The 18,151-nt window shown below is 45.6% G+C and overlaps 1 protein-coding gene across 20 annotated transcripts in view; it reads left to right on the top strand.

Moving 5' to 3' along the window:
* PKIG (cAMP-dependent protein kinase inhibitor gamma) overlaps positions 1–18,151 on the top strand; it is a 110,715-nt gene that overhangs the window by 89,781 nt on the left and 2,783 nt on the right. For 13 of the 20 annotated variants that reach the window (XM_060284321.2, XM_060284312.2, XM_060284314.2 and 10 more), the window contains 2 exons: positions 14,294–14,467; positions 17,402–18,133. In XM_060284321.2, coding sequence (XP_060140304.1) covers positions 14,317–14,467; positions 17,402–17,481 — 231 coding nt within the window. In that variant the 5' untranslated portion in view covers positions 14,294–14,316 and the 3' untranslated portion in view covers positions 17,482–18,133. Of the gene's footprint in view, positions 1–14,177; positions 14,468–17,401; positions 18,134–18,151 lie in introns of those variants that run through there. The other 7 variants (XM_060284319.2, XM_060284322.1, XM_060284316.2 and 4 more) reach the window with 2 other exon arrangements.

Consider the following 18,151-nt stretch of genomic DNA (forward strand, 5'->3'; position numbering starts at 1 on the left):
CTGGGATGTGCTCAGTCCGGGGCCCTCACTTCTTTACCCGCCTCAGTGCCTCTGTGGGTCTGGCTGCCCATCACAGAGAAAAGCCTCTTCCCTCTGAGTTTGAGGAGGCCCTGGTATTCCCATCAGGTTTCCACGGCCCTTTCTTCCCTCGGAGAAGCCTTAGAAAGCATATTGGCCACCCCTCAGGAGGCCTGTCCCAGGGCACCAAGCCCCACTCTGTGCTCTGTGTCCATTGCAAAATGGTCTGCTTTCTGATTTGTATGGTGTCTGCAAATATTTAATTTTTTAAAAAGGAAAAAAAACCAAACAGGAAATGACCTTTCTGGTATATTTGGAAAACAATTTGGTGCTGTCATGGAATCTGCCTGAGTGATGAGGACTAAGCTGCAGGCTTGGAACAGACCATGTACCTCTTGGCAGAGGTTGGGACCTCCTCAGTTTACAGAGCTGGGGGGAGAATAAAAACAGAAGGGAGAAGACCGAGTCCCATGGGGAAACCCGACAGCGCCCAGGGCAAGCACCTGCGAGAGCGCAGCCTCTGATCCTGGGCCACTGAGGGTCTGGGAAGCTGAACATAAGGGCTCTTCTTTTAACTCCCAGGCATTCAGGGTCAAATACCTCACCCTGGGAAGGCCCCCAAACCTCCCGAAGATGAGGAAGAGTAACAGAGTATCACTCTTGAGCATCGCATAGGGCTCAAACTGAGATAGGAGGTGTTAGGTCACTTAGACCCACATTGGGTGTTGACTCTGCCTGGATCACCCTCTATCCAGCTTTTCTGTAGATCTCAGCCCTAGGTCACATCCTTAAGGAGGCCTTCCCTGACCATACAGCCTTAACTGAACCGTGCACACACAGAGAAACCTGTTCTCTTCTTCCACAGCACTCACCACAATCCACGATGATAGATTCCTTTACCTGTTCAATTGCCTCTCTCTCTCTCTTTTTTTTTTTTAATTGAAGTATAGTTGAATTACAGTATTGCAGGTGTACAGCAAAGTGATTGTCATATATATATATATATATATGTTCTTTTTCAGATTCTTTTCCATTATAGTATTTTACAGGATACTGAATATAGTTCCCTGTGCTATACAGTAGGTCCTAGTTGTTTATCTATTTTATGTATAGTAGTGTGTACCTATTAATCCCAAATTCCAAATTTATTCCTCCCCCCCTTTTCCCTTTGGAAACCATAAGTTTGTTTTCTGTGTCTGTGCGTCTATTTCTGTTTCGTAAATAAGTTCATTTGTATCATTATTTTAGATTCCACATATAAGTGATATCATATGGTATTTTTCTCTGTCAGACTTACTTCTCTTAGTATGATAATCTCTGGGTTCATCCATGTTGCTGCCAATGGCATTATTTCATTCTTTTTTATGGCTGAGTAGTATTCCATTGTATATATGTACCACATCTTCTTTATCCATTCATCTGTCAGTGGACATTTAGGTTGTTTCCATGTCTTGGCTATTGTGAATAGTGCTGCTATGAACATAAGGGTACATATATCTTTTTGAATTATAGTTTTATCTGGATATATGCCCAGGAGTGGGATTGCTGGATCATATGGTAGTTCTGTTTTTAGTTTTCTGAGGAACCTCCATACTGTTTTCCACAGTGGCTGCACCAACTTACATTCCTAGCAACAGTGTAGGAGGGTTCCCTTTTCTCCACACCCTCTCCAGCATTTATTATTTGTGGGGTTTTGATGATGGCCATGCTGACTGGTGTGAGGTGATACCTCATTGTAGTTTTGATTTCCAGTGCCTTTTTCTGTTATCACATTGTAAATGTCTTTTTACTCTCCAGTGTGTACCCCATACCTGGCATAGTGCCTGGCATATAAAAAGTGCTCAGTAAACAGTGAGCGAATGAATGAATGAATGAAATGTCTGGACTGGAAGAGATTTAGAGATCATATTTCAACCTTATTATTCAGATGGGGAAAAGGAAGCTGTGGGCTCACCCTGCTGCACGGAGATTGAGCCAGACCTCTTGGCCACTGTTATAATGCAGGGCTGCACAGCCTGTGCTCTCCCCTGGAATCTAGACCATCTTCTATTATTTAGTCATTCATTAAATATTCGTTGGGCTTCAACTCTGTGCTAGGCCTTTCGGATATAGCAGTATACATGTCAGCCAGGGCGCCACTTTTGTGGAACTTATATTCACTCAGCACCGTAAAGCACAAAAGAAAGAAGTGTAAGTTTTGGCCTTCTATGCACCACTAAACAGAGTAAAAACAAAGAAGTTGAAAGAAAGTGTCAGTAGGACAGTTTTACTGATAAGTCACCCAGTGAGAATGGACCATAGTAATGACTTATTAATCGCGCGCCTCTTCCTTTCCACACATCTCGTCAGACTCTTTCCGAGCACATTGTCCCATTGCCTTCACAAGAGCCCCCTGAGCAGGAGGTGTTATTGTGACCCCCACGTTGCTGAGGAGGAAACTGGGATCCAGAAAAATGAAGGCAGTTGTCCAAGGTCTCCAAGCTAGTAAACAGGGACGCCGGGCTGCACGCCAGCACTAGATGCCTCCTGCCAACCGCACACCCCCTGAGAGATTTGTCCTGTTGCTGGGGACTCCCGGGGGTGCAGTAAGGTGTGGGAGGAAGAGCTCTGGACCAGGAGGTCGGACTCCTGGAACAAGAACTTTGGGCAAGTCCCTCTCCCTTTCTGAACCTCACTTTCCCGAGCTATTAATGAGAGGCTTGTCTCCATGAGCTCGGGGAGCCCTTTCAGTTTGATGATTCCACAAATGGTTTTGAGATAAGTGGAAAAAATTAATTAAGGTCGATCTCTAACTCATGCCTCATATCAAATAAATTTCAGATCAGTCAAAGTTTTACATATGAAAAATAAAGCCATGAAAGTACAACAAATAAGCAAGAGAGGATTCTTTACTAATCTCAGAATGGGAAAGACATTTCCAAGTATGATCCAGAAGCAGGAAACCGAAAAGTAAAATATGGATCAGTTTGACTACCTGAACAGAAAAAGTGTGCGTGCGGAGAAATGTCAGCAATAAAGTCAGAGAATAAATAACAAGTAAAAAATACTTGTAACGCCTCTTAAGGCAAAAGACTAATTGTCTTAATATTGATACATAAATAACTCCTACAAATCAATAAGAAAAAGGGCTACAATCTAATAGAAGAATGGGCAAAAGGATTTGAATAAACAATGCACAGAAAAGGAAATACACATGGAGAGATGCTCAGTTGCACACACAGGAGCAGTACAAGCTGAAACAGCGGGGGACTGTTCTCACCGTTCAGACCGGGGGGAAAAGACTGTTGATGAGAATGTGGTGCCGCAAAGTGCTCCTCACATATGTCCAATGGGAATTAACCGCTGTGGAGGAAAATTTGGCTCTGTTCAACTTTTTAAATTTACATATCCTTTAATGTGGCAATTCTACTTTTATGGAAACAACCCCAAAGTTTATCACTCAAGAAATCATTAAATTGGTCTACAGCAGTGAGACAGCAGACACCATGCAGCCAATAAAAAATAAAAAGTTATCTTGTAGTATAAGGACTTCGGGTTTGTTTCTAGAGTTTTTATATAATCAGTGCTGCAGTGGCTTCAGGATGATCTGGAATTGTTTCCAGGAAGTATTTTTGAGTGAAAAAAGCGAGATGGAAAACAACTTTTTGTTTTAAATAAAAGAAGAAGGAAGGAAGGGAGGGCAGGAGGGAATCTGTTTGTTGCCTGGATTATCTTGGGAGGACACAAGAAGGCACTTGCCTGGTGGGGGAAGGTGCCTGAGTCCAAGGAGGCCACTGAGCTCTTACTCTTTTTCCTTTCATATATATATATTTTTTTTTGCCTGCGTTGGATCTTCGTTGCTGTGAGTGGGCTTTCTCTAGTTGTGGCGAGCGGGGGCTACTCTTCGTTGTGGTGCTCAGGGTTCTCATTGTGGTGGCTTCTCTTGTTGCGGAGCACAGGCTCTAGGCGCACGGGCTTAGTAGTTGTGGCATGCGGGCTCAGTCATTGTGGCTCGCGGGCTCTAGAGCACAGGCTCAGTAGTTGTGGCACACGGACTTAGTTGCTCCACGGCATGTGGGATCTTCCCGGACCAGGGCTCGAACCCATGTCCCCTGCATTGGCAGGTGGATTCTTAACCACTGTGCTACCAGGGAAGTCCCTGCTTTCATACTTCTTGAGTTTCATACCATACACACACATATTCAAAAATGAAATAATTTAAAAATAAAGTGAATTTTTTCACTGAAAAAAAACCACAGAAAATTTAAAAATCATTCATAATTTAATTAAATAATATTGATATGTGATCATATCATTGAGATTCTTCATTTAACAATCTATGTGAACAATCTGTGTGAACAATCTATTTCCCCATCGCTTAAAAACTTCACAAACATTTTAATACCTGAATGGTATTTCATTTAGATACAAATCAGTTAAATATGTATATATTTCTCTATTGTCCATTTAGGACATGTGACATGCCCACTTAGGAGCTCATTTTGGTGTCTTTAGTTTTTGACTATTACAAGTAATACTGTGATGAACATCTTTGAACATTTATCCTCATGCACAACATGGATTACGTTCTTAGAAAAAAGTATTATAAGCCGACTTAGTGGCTCAAGGATATGAAAAAAGGTGAGATTTCTTGATGTATCATGTTAAGTCACTCCTCAGAGAGGTCCTGGCGTTTATACTCTCCTTAACAGAGTCTGAGAATTACCGTTTTCTGATGCAGTTTCCAACTCTGAGGATTCTTTCTTATATTTCCCCATTTGCTGTTGACTTTAAGAGCAGAGAGTGAGGGAAGAATACAAATGTTGTAGAAAAATGAAATCGTGTGCTTGTGCTGTGTGTCAGAGAACTCCCCAGACACACCCCACCCCCAGACCTGTCTTTGGAATTGGTCTTCCCTCGGGGGATAGGGATGGCAGCCGGAGCACACTGGCCACGGTTGGTTTTTTGCAGCATTGGCCTTTGAGCTTGGTACGCTTCCCTCTCCACGCCAGGAAAGTCAGCTTCCTACCCTGGGCAGCCTGTAAGGTCAGCCAGGCGAGGGCAGGAGCCAAAGCCCCAGGGTGTCAGTTCCAGCAGGAAGCTGGCCTTTTAGATGGAGCCTGTAACTCCATCCATCCCCAGTATCAGATGCTAGAGATCCTGGACCAGAACATCAGCACAGCCATCTATAGCGGACAGAGGCCTTTCCCACTGGCCAAAGGAGTGAGTCACTTTATGGTTTCCACAGATAGGGAAAGAGGGATGGAGGGAAGGTAGACAGATAGGTAGACAGAGAGATTCAGGTTTAATTTGGCAAGTGATTATTTAGTACCTGCTCTTTGCCAGGCCCTGGTTGAGAATCTGAGGATGGAGCAGCCAGAAGCATATGGTTATTAGCTGCCAGGATTAGGCCTTTCAGTCTGGTCTGGTGAAAATCCAGACAGGAATACCAGTTCTCATGGAGCCAACGGCCTAGTTGGAGGAAAAGGACTGAGGAGAAGGGGCCCGGGAGCTGGTGTGGCCTGCCCAGTGTCTCCTTCCCACCGGCAGGTGTGGGTCCGCCTGAGACCTTCCCAAGTCGTGGTTATAAACTCACCTCGCAGACCTCAGAGGCTGCTGTGGCAATTTAGTAAGCGAGGTATGGAAAACATGATGACTTGATAAGTGTTACCTTTACGATTATTGTTAGAACTGTCATCATAATTTTTATTCTGTGTTACTGCTGTTATTGCAACAGGCCACTGCCCTGTTCTCAAGCTTTGAGCAGTTTCCCCAGAGGGAGAGTGTAGAAGTGAAACTTCTGTGACCTACAGAAGAACCACCTCTGGGACTTCAGAGAGTTCAGAGTCTTTTTTGCTGAGAAAGAGCTGGAAACACAACCAGGGCAACTTCTTTCTCTCAAGTCAGCTTAGAAAGATAGGCTGGGTGCGCCCCCTGCTGGAGCTGGAGGGGGGGCTGCCTTAAACCAAATTCGGGCCCCGCCTTTATTCTATTTTACAGATCTGGAAACGGAGGCCCAGAGAGAGGCAGTCTTGCTCAGGGTCTGGTGGCAGAGCTAGGTTCATAGCACAAGGTCACGTCTCTTGTTCTTTTCTATCTACTACAGGCCGCCTCCCTGTCTCCCCTGTCTGAGCTTTGAGTGCCCCTAGTTTATTCTTTACGTGTCTCTTCTGAGCTAGGTGTTGTGGGGAGATGTGGTCCAGCCCTCCATAGTGGCTAGCCCCACTTTTCACACAATGCGCGTGTGCGCACACACATGTTACTGAGCCCCACCCTGGCTGCTTTCCAGCTGCTTCCTGCCAATGTCGGTTACTTTCTGAAAGCGTTGCACGATAACTTGGGCTTATAAAAACTACCATTATAAAAATTTAGTCTTAGAAGTGAAAGTTCCCCTTAGACACAAAGTACCACACTTGGCAAGGTTTTTTTTCTCGTATCTGCTATCTTTCCCCATAGAAACTGGGTTTTCTTTCTTTTTTTTAATTGAAGTATAGACTTACAATATTATATTAATTTCTGCTGTACAGCAAAGTGATTCAGTTATACATATATTCTTTTTTCATATTCTTTTCCATTATGGTTTATCATAGGATAATGAATATAGTTCCCTGTGCTGTACAGTAGGACCTTGTTGTTTATCCATTCTGTATATAATAGCTTACATGTGCTAACTGCAGCCTCCCACTCCATCCCTCCCCCAATCCCCTCCCCCTTGGCAACCACCAGTCTGTTCTCTATGCTTCTATGTTTCATAGATAGGTTCATTTGTGTCATATTTTAGATTCTGCATATAAGTGATATCATATAGTATTTGTCCTTCTGACTTATTTCACTTAGTATGATGATCTCTAGTTGCATCCATGTTGCTGCAAATGGCATTATTTCATTCTTTATGGATGAGGAGTATTCCACTGTATAAATGTGTCATCTTCTTTATCCATTCATCTGTCAATGGACATTTAGGTTGTTTCCATGTCTTGGCTGTTGTGAATAGTGTTGCTATGAACATAAGCGTGCATGCATCTTTTTGAATTATAGTTTTGTCTGGATATATGCACAGGAGAGGGATTGCTGTATATATGGATCATATTAGTTTTCTGAGGAACCTCCATACTGTTTTCCATAGTGGCTGCACCAACTTACATTCCCACCAACAGCATAGGAGGGTTCCCTTTCTCCACACCCTCTCCAGCATTTGTTATTTGTTGACTTTTTAATGATGGCCATGCTGACTGGTGTGAGGTGGTACCTCATTGTAGTTTTGATTTCCATTTCTCTAATAATTAGCAACGTTGAGCATCTTCTCATGTGCCTATTGGCCATCTGTATGTCTTCTTCGTAGAAATGTCTATTTAGGTTTTCTGCCCATTTTTTGCTTGGGTTGTTTGTTTTTTTGTTGTTGAGTTGTATGAGTTGAAACTGGGTTTTCTTTAAGGTGTTGTTTTGCAACCTGCATTTTGCAATTAACAGTTTATCTCAGACACTTTGCCATCAGTACAGGTCCATCTGGTGCAGGGTATTTTTTTGTGAATATTTTATAATTCGTTTAATGCCTGGCCTTTTGAGGGACATTTGGGAGCTTCCCTGTCACTGACCTAGGATGTGCAGTAAACATCCTCATACTATAAAGAGCATCGGCATTTACCTACGGGTGTCTAAAACTGGAATTGGCTGGGCCCATCTCACCTAGAGGACTGTGAGCTCCTGGTCAAGCCAGTGGCTTAGACCCCCCATCCCTCGCTAACTCAGGGTGTGCCAAGTGGCCAGAGTCCACGGCCTGACTTGTGTGATTTGATTGCCTTCAGGAAATCATAGGTGCTCAAAGAGAGATACTCGTATTCCCCTAGCAGATTAGCCTTTTAAAAATATATATATATATAATAGCAATACCCATTGTTGACAAGGGTGCAGATAAACCAGCAATCTTACAGGCTGCTGGTGGGAATATAAATAGGAACAGAACTGAATTTATGTTTTATTTCCTCATCTTTTTCTGTTATTATAAATACCATTATGTCATTCAGGAAAGCAACTTGGAAATGTATCAAAATAATGTGTCTTAAATATTATTTCACCCTTCCCTTTAGCTTAGCAATTCTACTTCTAGGAATACACTCTAAGGAAATAATTAGACATAGGCACAAATATTTACATAAAGACCTAGTGCTGTCCATAGTGATGGAAAGTGGGAAAGCGCCTCCGTGTGCATTTCTAGGGGACTCATCAGATATGTCATGGTGCCATGGTGCGTATACAGAAATCATCCAGAGGGAACCTTCATGACATGTTTTAGGGAGTTTCAAACAGCTATAAAATCCGGTGTGCTATAGTGTGACCTCACAAATCCTTCTTTACATGTATGCGGCTCTTCTTTATATATGTGGTTCTCTTCTCTTCTCTCTCAGCTGTAAAATCAACCAGGAGGGCTATTAACCACCATCTCTGTAGCAGTAACTCCTAATTTCCTGTCTTTCCTCCCAATCCATCCCCCATCTCATGAACCATCCTCCATCCACCTACTTATTCATGTCAGAAAGCTCACTTCCCCATCAGCCAAACACCAAGTCCTGGTGATTCACCCTCCAGATTACATCTGGAATGTGTGTGTCCGTCACCACCTCCTTCCTTCACCCACCATCTTTGTTTTTTTTTTTTCTAACTTTTTATTTTATATTGGAGTATAGTTGATTAACAATGTTGTGTTAGTTTTAGGTGTACAACAAAGTGATTCAGTTATACATATACATGTATCTGGGTTTTTTTCAGATTCTTTTCCCAGTTAAGTTGTTAGAGAATATTGAGCAGAGTTCCCTGTGCTGTACAGTAGGTCCTTGTTGGTTATCCATTTTCAGCACAATTCTTTTTTTTTTAAGTAAGGTTTTATTTTTTTATTTTTTTTTTTGGCTGCGTTGGGTCTTTGTTGCTCCGCGCGAGCTTTCTCTAGTTGCAGCAAGCCAGGGCTACTCTTTGTTGTGGTGTGCGGCCTTCTTATTGCAGTGGCTTCTCTTATTGTGGAGCATGGGCTCTAAGTGCGCAGGCTTCAGTAGTTGTGGCACGCAGGCTCAGTAGTTGTGGCTTGCGGGCTCTAGAACACAGGCTCAGTAGTTGTGGCACACGGGCTTAGTTGCTCCGTGGCATGTGGAATCTTCCCGAACCAGGGCTCAAACCCGTGTCCCCTGCATTGGCAGGCAGATTCTTAACCACTGCGCCACCAGGGAAGTCCTATCCATTTTAAATATAGCAGTGTGTACACGTCAATCTCAAACACCCTAACTATTCCTCCTCCCCACCCTTCCCCCCGGTAACCATAAGCTCGTTCTCTAAATCTGTGAGTCTGTTTCTGTTTTATAAATAAGTTCATTTGTATCTTTTTTGATTCGCATATAAGTGATATCATGATATTTCTCTTTCTCTGTCTGACTTCCTTCACTCCGTATGACAATCTCTAGGTCCATCCATGTTGTTGCAAATGGCATTATTTCATTCTTTTTAAAGGCTGAGTAATATTCCATTGTATATATGTACCATATCTTCTTTATCCATTCTTCTGTCGATAGGCATTTAGGTTGCTTCCATGTCTTGGCTATTGTCAACAGTGCTGCAGTGAATACTGGGGTGCATGTATCCTTTCAGACCATGTCTTTCTCTGGGTACATGCCCAGGAGTGGGATTGCAGGATCATATGGTAGATCAATTTTTAGTTTCTTAAGGAACCTCCATACTGTTTTCCATAGTGGCTGCACTAATTTACATTCCCACCAACAGTGTAGGAGGGTTCCCTTCTCTCCACACCCTCTCCAGCATTTGTTGTTTGTGGATTTTTTGATGATAGCCGTTCTGACTGGTGTGAGGTGATATCTCATTATAGTTTTGATTTGCATTTCTCTAATAATTAGCAATGTTGAACATCTTTTCATGTGCCTCTTCATCTGTATGTCTTCTTTGGAGAAGTGTCTACTTAGATCTTCTGCCCATTTTTTGATGGGGTTGTTTGTTTGTAAATTTGTAAGCTGTTTGTAAATTTTGGAAACTAATCCCTTGTCGGTGACATCATTTGCAGATATTTTCTCCCATTCTGTGGGTTGTCTTTTCATTTTGTTTATGGTTTCCTTTGCTGTGCAAAAGCTTTTGAATTTAATTAGATCCCATTTATTTTTGTTTTTATTTCCATTACTCTGGGAGATGGAACAAAAAAGATATTGCTGCGATTTATGCCAGAGAGTGTTCTGCCTATGTTTTCCTCTAAGAGTTTTACAGCATCTGGTCTCAAATTTAGGTCTTTAATCCATTTTGAGTTTATGTCTGTGTACAGTGTTATAGAGTATTCTAATTTCATGTGTTTACATGTAGCTGTCCAGTTTTCCCAGCACCATTTATTGAAGAGATTGTCTTTCCTCCATTGTATAGTCTTGCCTCCTTTGTCGTAGATTAATTGACCACAGGTGCGTGGGTTTATTTCTGGGCTTTCTATCCTGTTCCATTGATCTATATTTCTATTTCTGTGCCAGTACCATACTGTTTTGATGCCTATAGCTTTGTAGTATAGTCCGAAGTCAGGGAGCCTGATTTTTCTTTCTCACGATTGCCTTGGCTATTCGGAGTCTTTTGTGTCTCCATACAAATTTTAAGATTTTTTGTTCTAGTTCTGTGAAAAATGCCATTGGTGATTTGATAGGGATTTCATTGAATCTGTAGATTGCCTTGGGTAGTATAGTGATTTTGATAGTATTGATTCTTCCAATCCAAGAACACGGTATATCCTTCCATCTGTTTGTGTTGTCTTTGATTTCTTTCATCAGCATCTTATAGTTTTCGGAGTACAGGTCTTTTGTCTCCGTAGGTAGGTTTATTCCTAGGTATTTTATTCTTTTTGATGCAGTGGTAAATGGGATTATTTCTTGAATTTCTCATCCTGATCTTTCATTGTTAGTGCATAGAAATGCAATAGATTTCTGTGTATTAATTTGGTAACCTGCATCTTTACCAAATTCATTGATGAGCTCTAGTAGTTTTCTGGTAGTGTCTTTAGGATTTTCTATGTATAGTATCATGTCATCTGCAAACAGTGACAGTTTTACCTCCTCTTTTCCAATTTGGATTCCTTTTATTTCTTTTTCTTCTCTGATTGCTGTAGCTTGGACTTCCAAAACTGTGTTGAATAAAAGTGGCAAGAGTGGACATCCTTTCTTGTTCCTGGTCTTAGAGGAAATGCTTTTAGCTTTTCACTGTTGAGTATGATGTTAGCTGTAGGTTTGTCATATATGGCTTTATTATGTTGAGGTATGTTCCCTCTAAGCCCACTTTCTGGAGAGTTTTTATCATAAATGGGTGTCTAATTTCGTTAAAAGCTTTTTCTGCATCTATTGAGATGATCATATGGTTTTTATTCTTCAGTTTGTTGATGTGGTATTATCACATTGATTGGTTTGCTGATATTGAAAAATCCTTGCATCCCTGGGATAAATCCCACTTGATCATGGTGTATGATCCTTTTAATGTATTGTTGGATTCAGATTGCTAGTATTTTGTTGAGGTGGTTTGTTCGTTTGTTTGTTTGTTTTTCTTTTGCTGCACTGGGTCTTCGTTGCTGCGTGCGAGCTTTCTCTAGTTGCGGCAAGCAGTGGCTTCTCTTTGTTGTGGAGCACAGGCTGTAGGCTGGTGGGCTTCAGTATTTGTGGCTCGTGGGCTCCAGAGTGCAGGCTCAGTAGTTGTGGCACATGGGCTTAGTTGCTCCACAGCATGTGGGATCTTCCCGGACCAGGGCTCGAACCCATGTCCCCTGTGTTGGCAGGCAGATTCTTAACCACTGCGCCACCAGGGAAGTCTCTGTTGAGCATTTTTATGTCTGTGTTCATCAATGATATTGCCCTGTAATTTTCTCTTTTTTTGTGGTATCTTTGTCTGGTTTTGGTATCAGGGTGATAGTGGCCTCACAGAATGAGTTTGGGAGTTTTCCTTCCTCTGCAGTTTTGTGGAACAGTTTCATAAGGACAGGTGTTAGCTCTTCTCTAAATGTTTGATAGAATTCATCTGTGAAGCCATTGGGTCCTGGACTTTTGTTTGTTGGGAGTTCTTTAATCACAGTTTCAATTTCAGTACTTGTGATGGGTCTGTTCATATTTTCTATTTCTTCTTGGTTCAGTCTTGGGAGATTGTATCTTTCTAAGAATTTGTACATTTCTTCCAGGTTGTCTGTTTTATTGGCATACAGTTGCTTGTAGTAGTCCTTTTCTTTCTTTTTTAGGCTGTACTGGGTCTTAGTTGCAGCATGCGGGATCTTCGTTGTGGCATGTTTAGTTGTGGCATGCGGGCTTCTCTGTTGCAACATGCATGTGGGATCTAGTTCCCTCACCAGGGATCAAACCTGGGCCCCCTGCACTGGGAACACAGAGTCTTACTGGACCACCAGAGAAGTCCCTGTTAGTAATCTTTTAAGATCCTTTGTATTTCTGTGGTGTCGGTTGTAACTTCTCCTTTTTTATTTCTAATTTTATTGATTTGAGTCCTCTCCCTTTTCTTCTTGATGAGTCTGGCTAAAGGTTTATCGATTTTGTTTATCTTTTCAAAGGACCAGCTTTTAGTTTCATATTGTTTTCTTCTTCTCAGTTTCATTTATTTCTGCTCTGATCTTTATGATTTCTTTCCTTCTACTAACTGTAGGTTTTATTTGTTCTTCTTTTTCTAGTTGCTTTAGGTGTAAGGTTAGGTTGTTTATTTGAGATTTTTCTTGTTTCTTGAGGTAGGATTGTATTGCTATAAACTTCCCTCTTAGAACTGCTTTTGCTGCATCCCATCATAGGTTTTGGATCATTGTGCTTTCATTTTCATTTTTCTCTAGGTATTTTTTGATTTCTTCAGTGATCCATTGGTCGTTCAGTAGCATATTGTGTAGCCTCCATGTGTTTGTGTTTTTTAGTTTTTTTCTTGTAGTTTATTTCTAATCTCATAGCATTGTGGTCGGAAAAGATGCTTGATATGATTTCACTTTTCTTAAATTTACTGAGGCTCACTTTGTGGCCCAGCACGTGGTCAGTCCTGGAAAATGTTCCATGTGCACTTGAGAAGAAGAATGTATATTCTGCTGCTTTTGGATGGAATGCTCTATAAATATCAATTAAGTCCATCTGGTCTAATGTGTCATTTAAGGCCTGTGTTTCTTTATTGATTTTCTGTCTGGATGATCTGTCCACTGATGAAAGTGGGGTGTTCCAGTCCCCCACTATGGTGTTACTGTCGATTTCTCCCTTTATGATTGTTAGTATTTGCCTTATATATTGAGGTGCTCCTATGTTGGGTGCATATATATTTACAATTGTTATGTATTCTTCTTGGACTGACCCCTTGATCATTATGTAGCGTCCTTCCTTGTCTCTTATAACAGCCTTTATTTTAAAGTCTGTTTCGTCTCATATGAGTACTGCTACTCCCCCTTTCTTTTGATTTCTCTTTGCATGCAATACCTTCTTCCATCCCTGCTTCACCCACCATCTTCTCACACCTGAATTTTTGCAGGAGCCCCCTAGCTGGCCCCCATTCAGGTCTGCTCACCTTAGGTGCCAGAGTCGTCTTTGAAAATGCTAATCTGAACATTCATGAGCCTCAACCCCTCAGGGACCAAATTGAAGATGTGATCGGGCCCCTGCCCAACTCAGCAGCATCCTCTTGGCCCCTCTCCCACAGTTCCCCAGCCCACGGCACGTACGTTTCTTCCATCCCACTGTGCCTTTGCTCCACAGAGCCTTCATACGTGCTCTTCCCCTCACTCCTTGTCTAGACTCCTTGTCTATCTATTCCTCCTAGGTTCTCAACTAAAATGTCACTTCCTGACCCCCAAGCCTTGGTCAGGCCCTGGTAGTCACTCTGGTACCCTGCCTTCTCCCTGGAAGTCCGGAGCATTGTAGTAATTACTTAGGTATTAGGTAATTACGCTAAATGACCCAGTAGACTGTCAGCTCCCTGAGGGCAAGGACCATGGCTGACTTGTTCGTTGCTGCATCTGCGGCCCCTAGCCAGTGCCTGGTACGTGGTGTTGATAAATGTATAGGTAGTTATCATGAACTTTACTTAGAGAAGACACAAAAGATGTTCTTTAAAACGTTGGTGGTGGCTTTTGGGGTATAAAATTATGCATGACTTATTTTGTTCTTTCTACTTTTCTGTGCTTTCTGTTTTGTTGTCAGCGAGCAAGGCAATAACTGTCGGTTTGTCGAAAGACATCAGTGCTGGGCCCCAAGCTGAGTCCCCTGTGCAGGATGCACCAGGGTTCACCTCTGCGCTCCTGCCCTTGTCCCCACAGGCCTGAAGAGTGATGCGACAGGCATGATGGAGGTCGAGTCCTCCTACTCGGACTTCATCTCCTGTGACCGGACGGGCCGCCGGAACGCAGTCCCTGACATCCAGGGAGACTCCGAGGCCGTAAGCGTACGGAAGCTGGCTGGCGACATGGGCGAGCTAGCCCTCGAGGGCGCAGGTCAGAACCCATGGGTACTCTCGGGTTCAAGCACTCCTGGTGGGAGACCCTCTTCTGGGCTCCGGGACTGGCCTCTTAAGTCCTAGCCGGCCCCCTCTTTCTCAGAGAAGAAACTGCATTTAAATCAGGCCCCAGGCCCACGGTCAGTGGCAGAGGGCAGCCACTCCCTAGGCTAGGGGGTGCCAGTGTCTCAGGCCGTGAGGACCCTCTGGCCAGGCATCCCGGTACTCCCCTTTCCCCTCAGCCTCCCCGTCCACCCACAGGCCCTGTCAGTTCTCCTCCAAGGTCCCTCCCCAGTCCCTCCGCTTCTCTCTGTCCCCACAGCCACCACCTGGCTCAGGCCACTCCCAGCACCCCAGCGGCCTCTGCCCGGGCCTCCCTGATCCATCCCCGCCCCAGCCCTCCTGCTGGACAGCTGCCAGCAGGGTTCATTTAAATCCCCTGTCCCGTCGTGCTTCTGCCCCTGCATCCACCCCCCTTCATCTCACGGTTTCCTCTGCTAGAACATCCCTCACCAGTCCTGGCTCCCCCAGGAACCCCACCCTCCCTCCCCGTGCCGTCCCCGTCAGTGGTCTGTCAGCCCTCCCTTGTCCTGCGGCCTGAACTCCTCACCAAGCGTGGGAGCCTCCCCGGGTCTCACCCTGCTCCCCTCCAGCCTCTGCTCCCATCTTTCTCCCCTGCGCCTCTGGTCCAGCCTGAGGAAGGGACTTCTGTTTCCTGGAAGTCCCTGATGGGCCTTGCCGCGCTCTCCCTCTGTCTGGTCCTGCCTGCCCTCCCCTTGCCAGGCTGGCTTTTCCTCTTTCTCAGAGGCCCAGACCGCTCTGCTGAGAAGCCATCACTCCCCTCTCTGGCAGGGGAGGCGCCTGTTCTCTTGGCGCCTCCACAGCCCCCTGAGCACAGGGCCTCTCCCCTGGGATCCGTGTCCTGGGCCCTCGGTGCCTGGTGGCGTTTGGCACCCGGCAGAGGTGCCTGGTCAGTGGCTGTTCACTGACCAGCACGCCCAGCTGCCATGCCAGGCCTGCTGCCAGGCCATCTGCGTCTGCTCTGGTGAACGGTTTTCGATCTCCTTCAACTCAGTGTAGCCACTCATCCACCTGCCCAGGCCCTCTAATGCCTGCTCCCACCCCCGTCCGATTCGAGATCCCTGAGGTACCTGGTGTCCTGGCAGCTGTCTGCCAGGGTGACGGACAGTTAAAAGGGGACCTGAGGAAGGAGTAGTGCTCACCGCAAGGCAGTGAGGTGCTCCCGGCGCAGTGCAGGCCAGAGTGACTGGCCGAGGAGCCTTCCAGTAGGCCTTGCAACGAGCAGCTTCCACTGGCACGTCTGCGAGCCGTGCTCAGTCCAGCGGACTCACCGAGGGAGTGGGAGTACGGGGAATACAGGTTCTGATCCTGCAGGCCCTGGAACTTCTGTTTGCCTAAAGCTCCTGGGAAACTGAGGCGGAGCCCGGGCAGGGGAGGAGGGGCCACAGCCTTGGCCTGTCCTGAGGCCTGGCGGCCAGGCCTCCCCAAGTCCTGTGTGTTAACGCTCCCCAAGCCCTTTGTGTGCAAACCTTTGTCTTCTCTGATGTTTCCTTACGCGGGGAGCACAAACGTTTCCTTACTTGGCCGAATAATGAAACGTAAACAGCCAGCAGGGCTGAAGGAATATGAACGCACTGCTTGGCAGCACGTGACCTGAAACTGCCCTGAGGGAGTCCCAGGGGTGCTGGCTGGAGAGGAAAATGCTTGGGGACCTCTCTGTGGGCCAGAAGAGAGCTGGGACCTGCACAGAAGAAGCCTTGCCCCTGGCTGAGCTGTCCCATGTGCCAGGTGACCACAGAGGGGCAGGGATGTCATCATCCTCACTTCATAGATCAGGAAGCAGAGGCTTGGAGAGATTAAATAAATTACCTGAGGTCCCACAGCAAGGAAATGGCAGAGCGGCAGTTACTGCGGAATTTAACGAAAATATTCTTGCTCGCCAGGGCGGGAGGCTTCGGACCAAGTAGGGCATCACAGACTGGGGAATCTGCCTGAAGTGCAGTCTCATTTGTCAGGCTTCCAGTGGGCCAGGACCCTCTGGGACCCGGCCTTTGCTACAGGCCCTGCCCCATGATAGGAGGTGACCTGAGGCACAGGTGTCCAAGTTCTCCCTGCACCCCTCACTCCCACTAACCCCACCTCTGAAGCCCGCTGCCAGGGCAGAGTGAGGCGGTGTCAGTGACGGGTGTTTACAAACCCTAGAGAGCGCTCCTTTAGGCGGCAGCCTTCTGGTTAGTGGAAGGGACACTGCTCCCTCCACTGTTTGGCTCTCCGGCAGCTCGGTTCACCTCTCTGAGCCTTGTTTTTCTCATCCGAGTCGTATCATGACCCTCATCACACCTCCAGGCTGCTGTATGACTGCATGGAAAGTACTTGCCTGTCTGCAGCCTCAGGGTCTGGGCGCAGGGTAGTTTCTCCCTAGTCACGTGAAGGGCTTAGCCTAAGGATGCAAAGACAGAGGCCAGAGAGGGAGATGGGGGTGGCCTGGTGGGGACACAGCACAGTGAGACAGCGATGGGCTCCACCCCAGCCCCTGCTGCAGGCCACCCCTGGTGCTCCCCTGGGCTGGCATCTTCTGATGCCCTTCTCTGTCTTACAAGAACTACTGTTTGCTGAGCACATGCTGGGACTCTAGACACCCCACACAAACATCCTGACCCTCCCCAGCTACAAGCATCCATCCATGATCCTGGCCTTTTCTTCACTTTAATTATGCTAGTAACAGCACATGCACATTTTCTTTGTAGAAATTAAAATGTTACAGACTAGGCTAAAGTTCCCTTTAGCTACTACCCCCCAATCCTGTCCTGCTTCCCAGGGCTTATCCACGGTTACTGCTGTGGCTGGGCCCCTCTGGACCTCTTTCTATGCATTACGTTTGTATTTATGCTCCTTTCTCTCTCCTCTGCAGAAGGACAGGCGGAGGTGGGCACCCCAGACAAGGAAGGTAGCAACCAGCCCAAGAGCAGCGATGGGACCACCTCATCTTGAACATGACCTTGCCCGAGGAGGCTGGAAGAGTGACGCACCGTGGACGGAAGCCCTGGCACTGGCCCAGCAGCCTTTCCTCTGAGCAATGTGTTCCAGGCAAGCCAGGCCAGACTGAAAGGCAGCCCCAGAGGCTCCCGTGGCCCCTACCCTGGGAAGGCCCTCTGCCCACACCCCCAGGCTCCACGCTCCCACCACCTCCTCACTTGCCCGGGTACACTTTCAAGACACTGTAACCACAGGATGTTATTTATTCAGCAGGTGCTGGGACTCGGGGGCTGGGTCCTGCCACCTGGGTGAACAGCTGGGGCAGGGACCGCATTCTAGCTCTGCCCCCTCTTCTCCAACCCAGCCAGCCTTCTGTGTCAGGACCTTCTTATCCCTTTTTTAAGAAGCACTTTTAAACTTTTTAGAAACTTTAAACCTTTTCTCAGCAGAGAGGGAGGGAGCTGACAATTTACCTTTTATTTTGGAAGCCATTGTAAGTTAAACTCTTTGACCATCTATGCAGCTCTGAGGTTCCCTCATGGAGCTTCACAGATCCATTTTTAGCGAAGGGATCTTGTGCTCAAAACTCTCTGATTAACTCTTTGCCCTTTCTACCAAGATAAGTGACACCTAGGACCCAGGAAATAAATGCTGATGATTTGTGTGATAGGTTTAAGATGATTAT

The sequence above is a fragment of the Globicephala melas genome, chromosome 15 (genome assembly GCF_963455315.2).
Source record: "Globicephala melas chromosome 15, mGloMel1.2, whole genome shotgun sequence".
NCBI lineage: Eukaryota > Metazoa > Chordata > Mammalia > Artiodactyla > Delphinidae > Globicephala > Globicephala melas.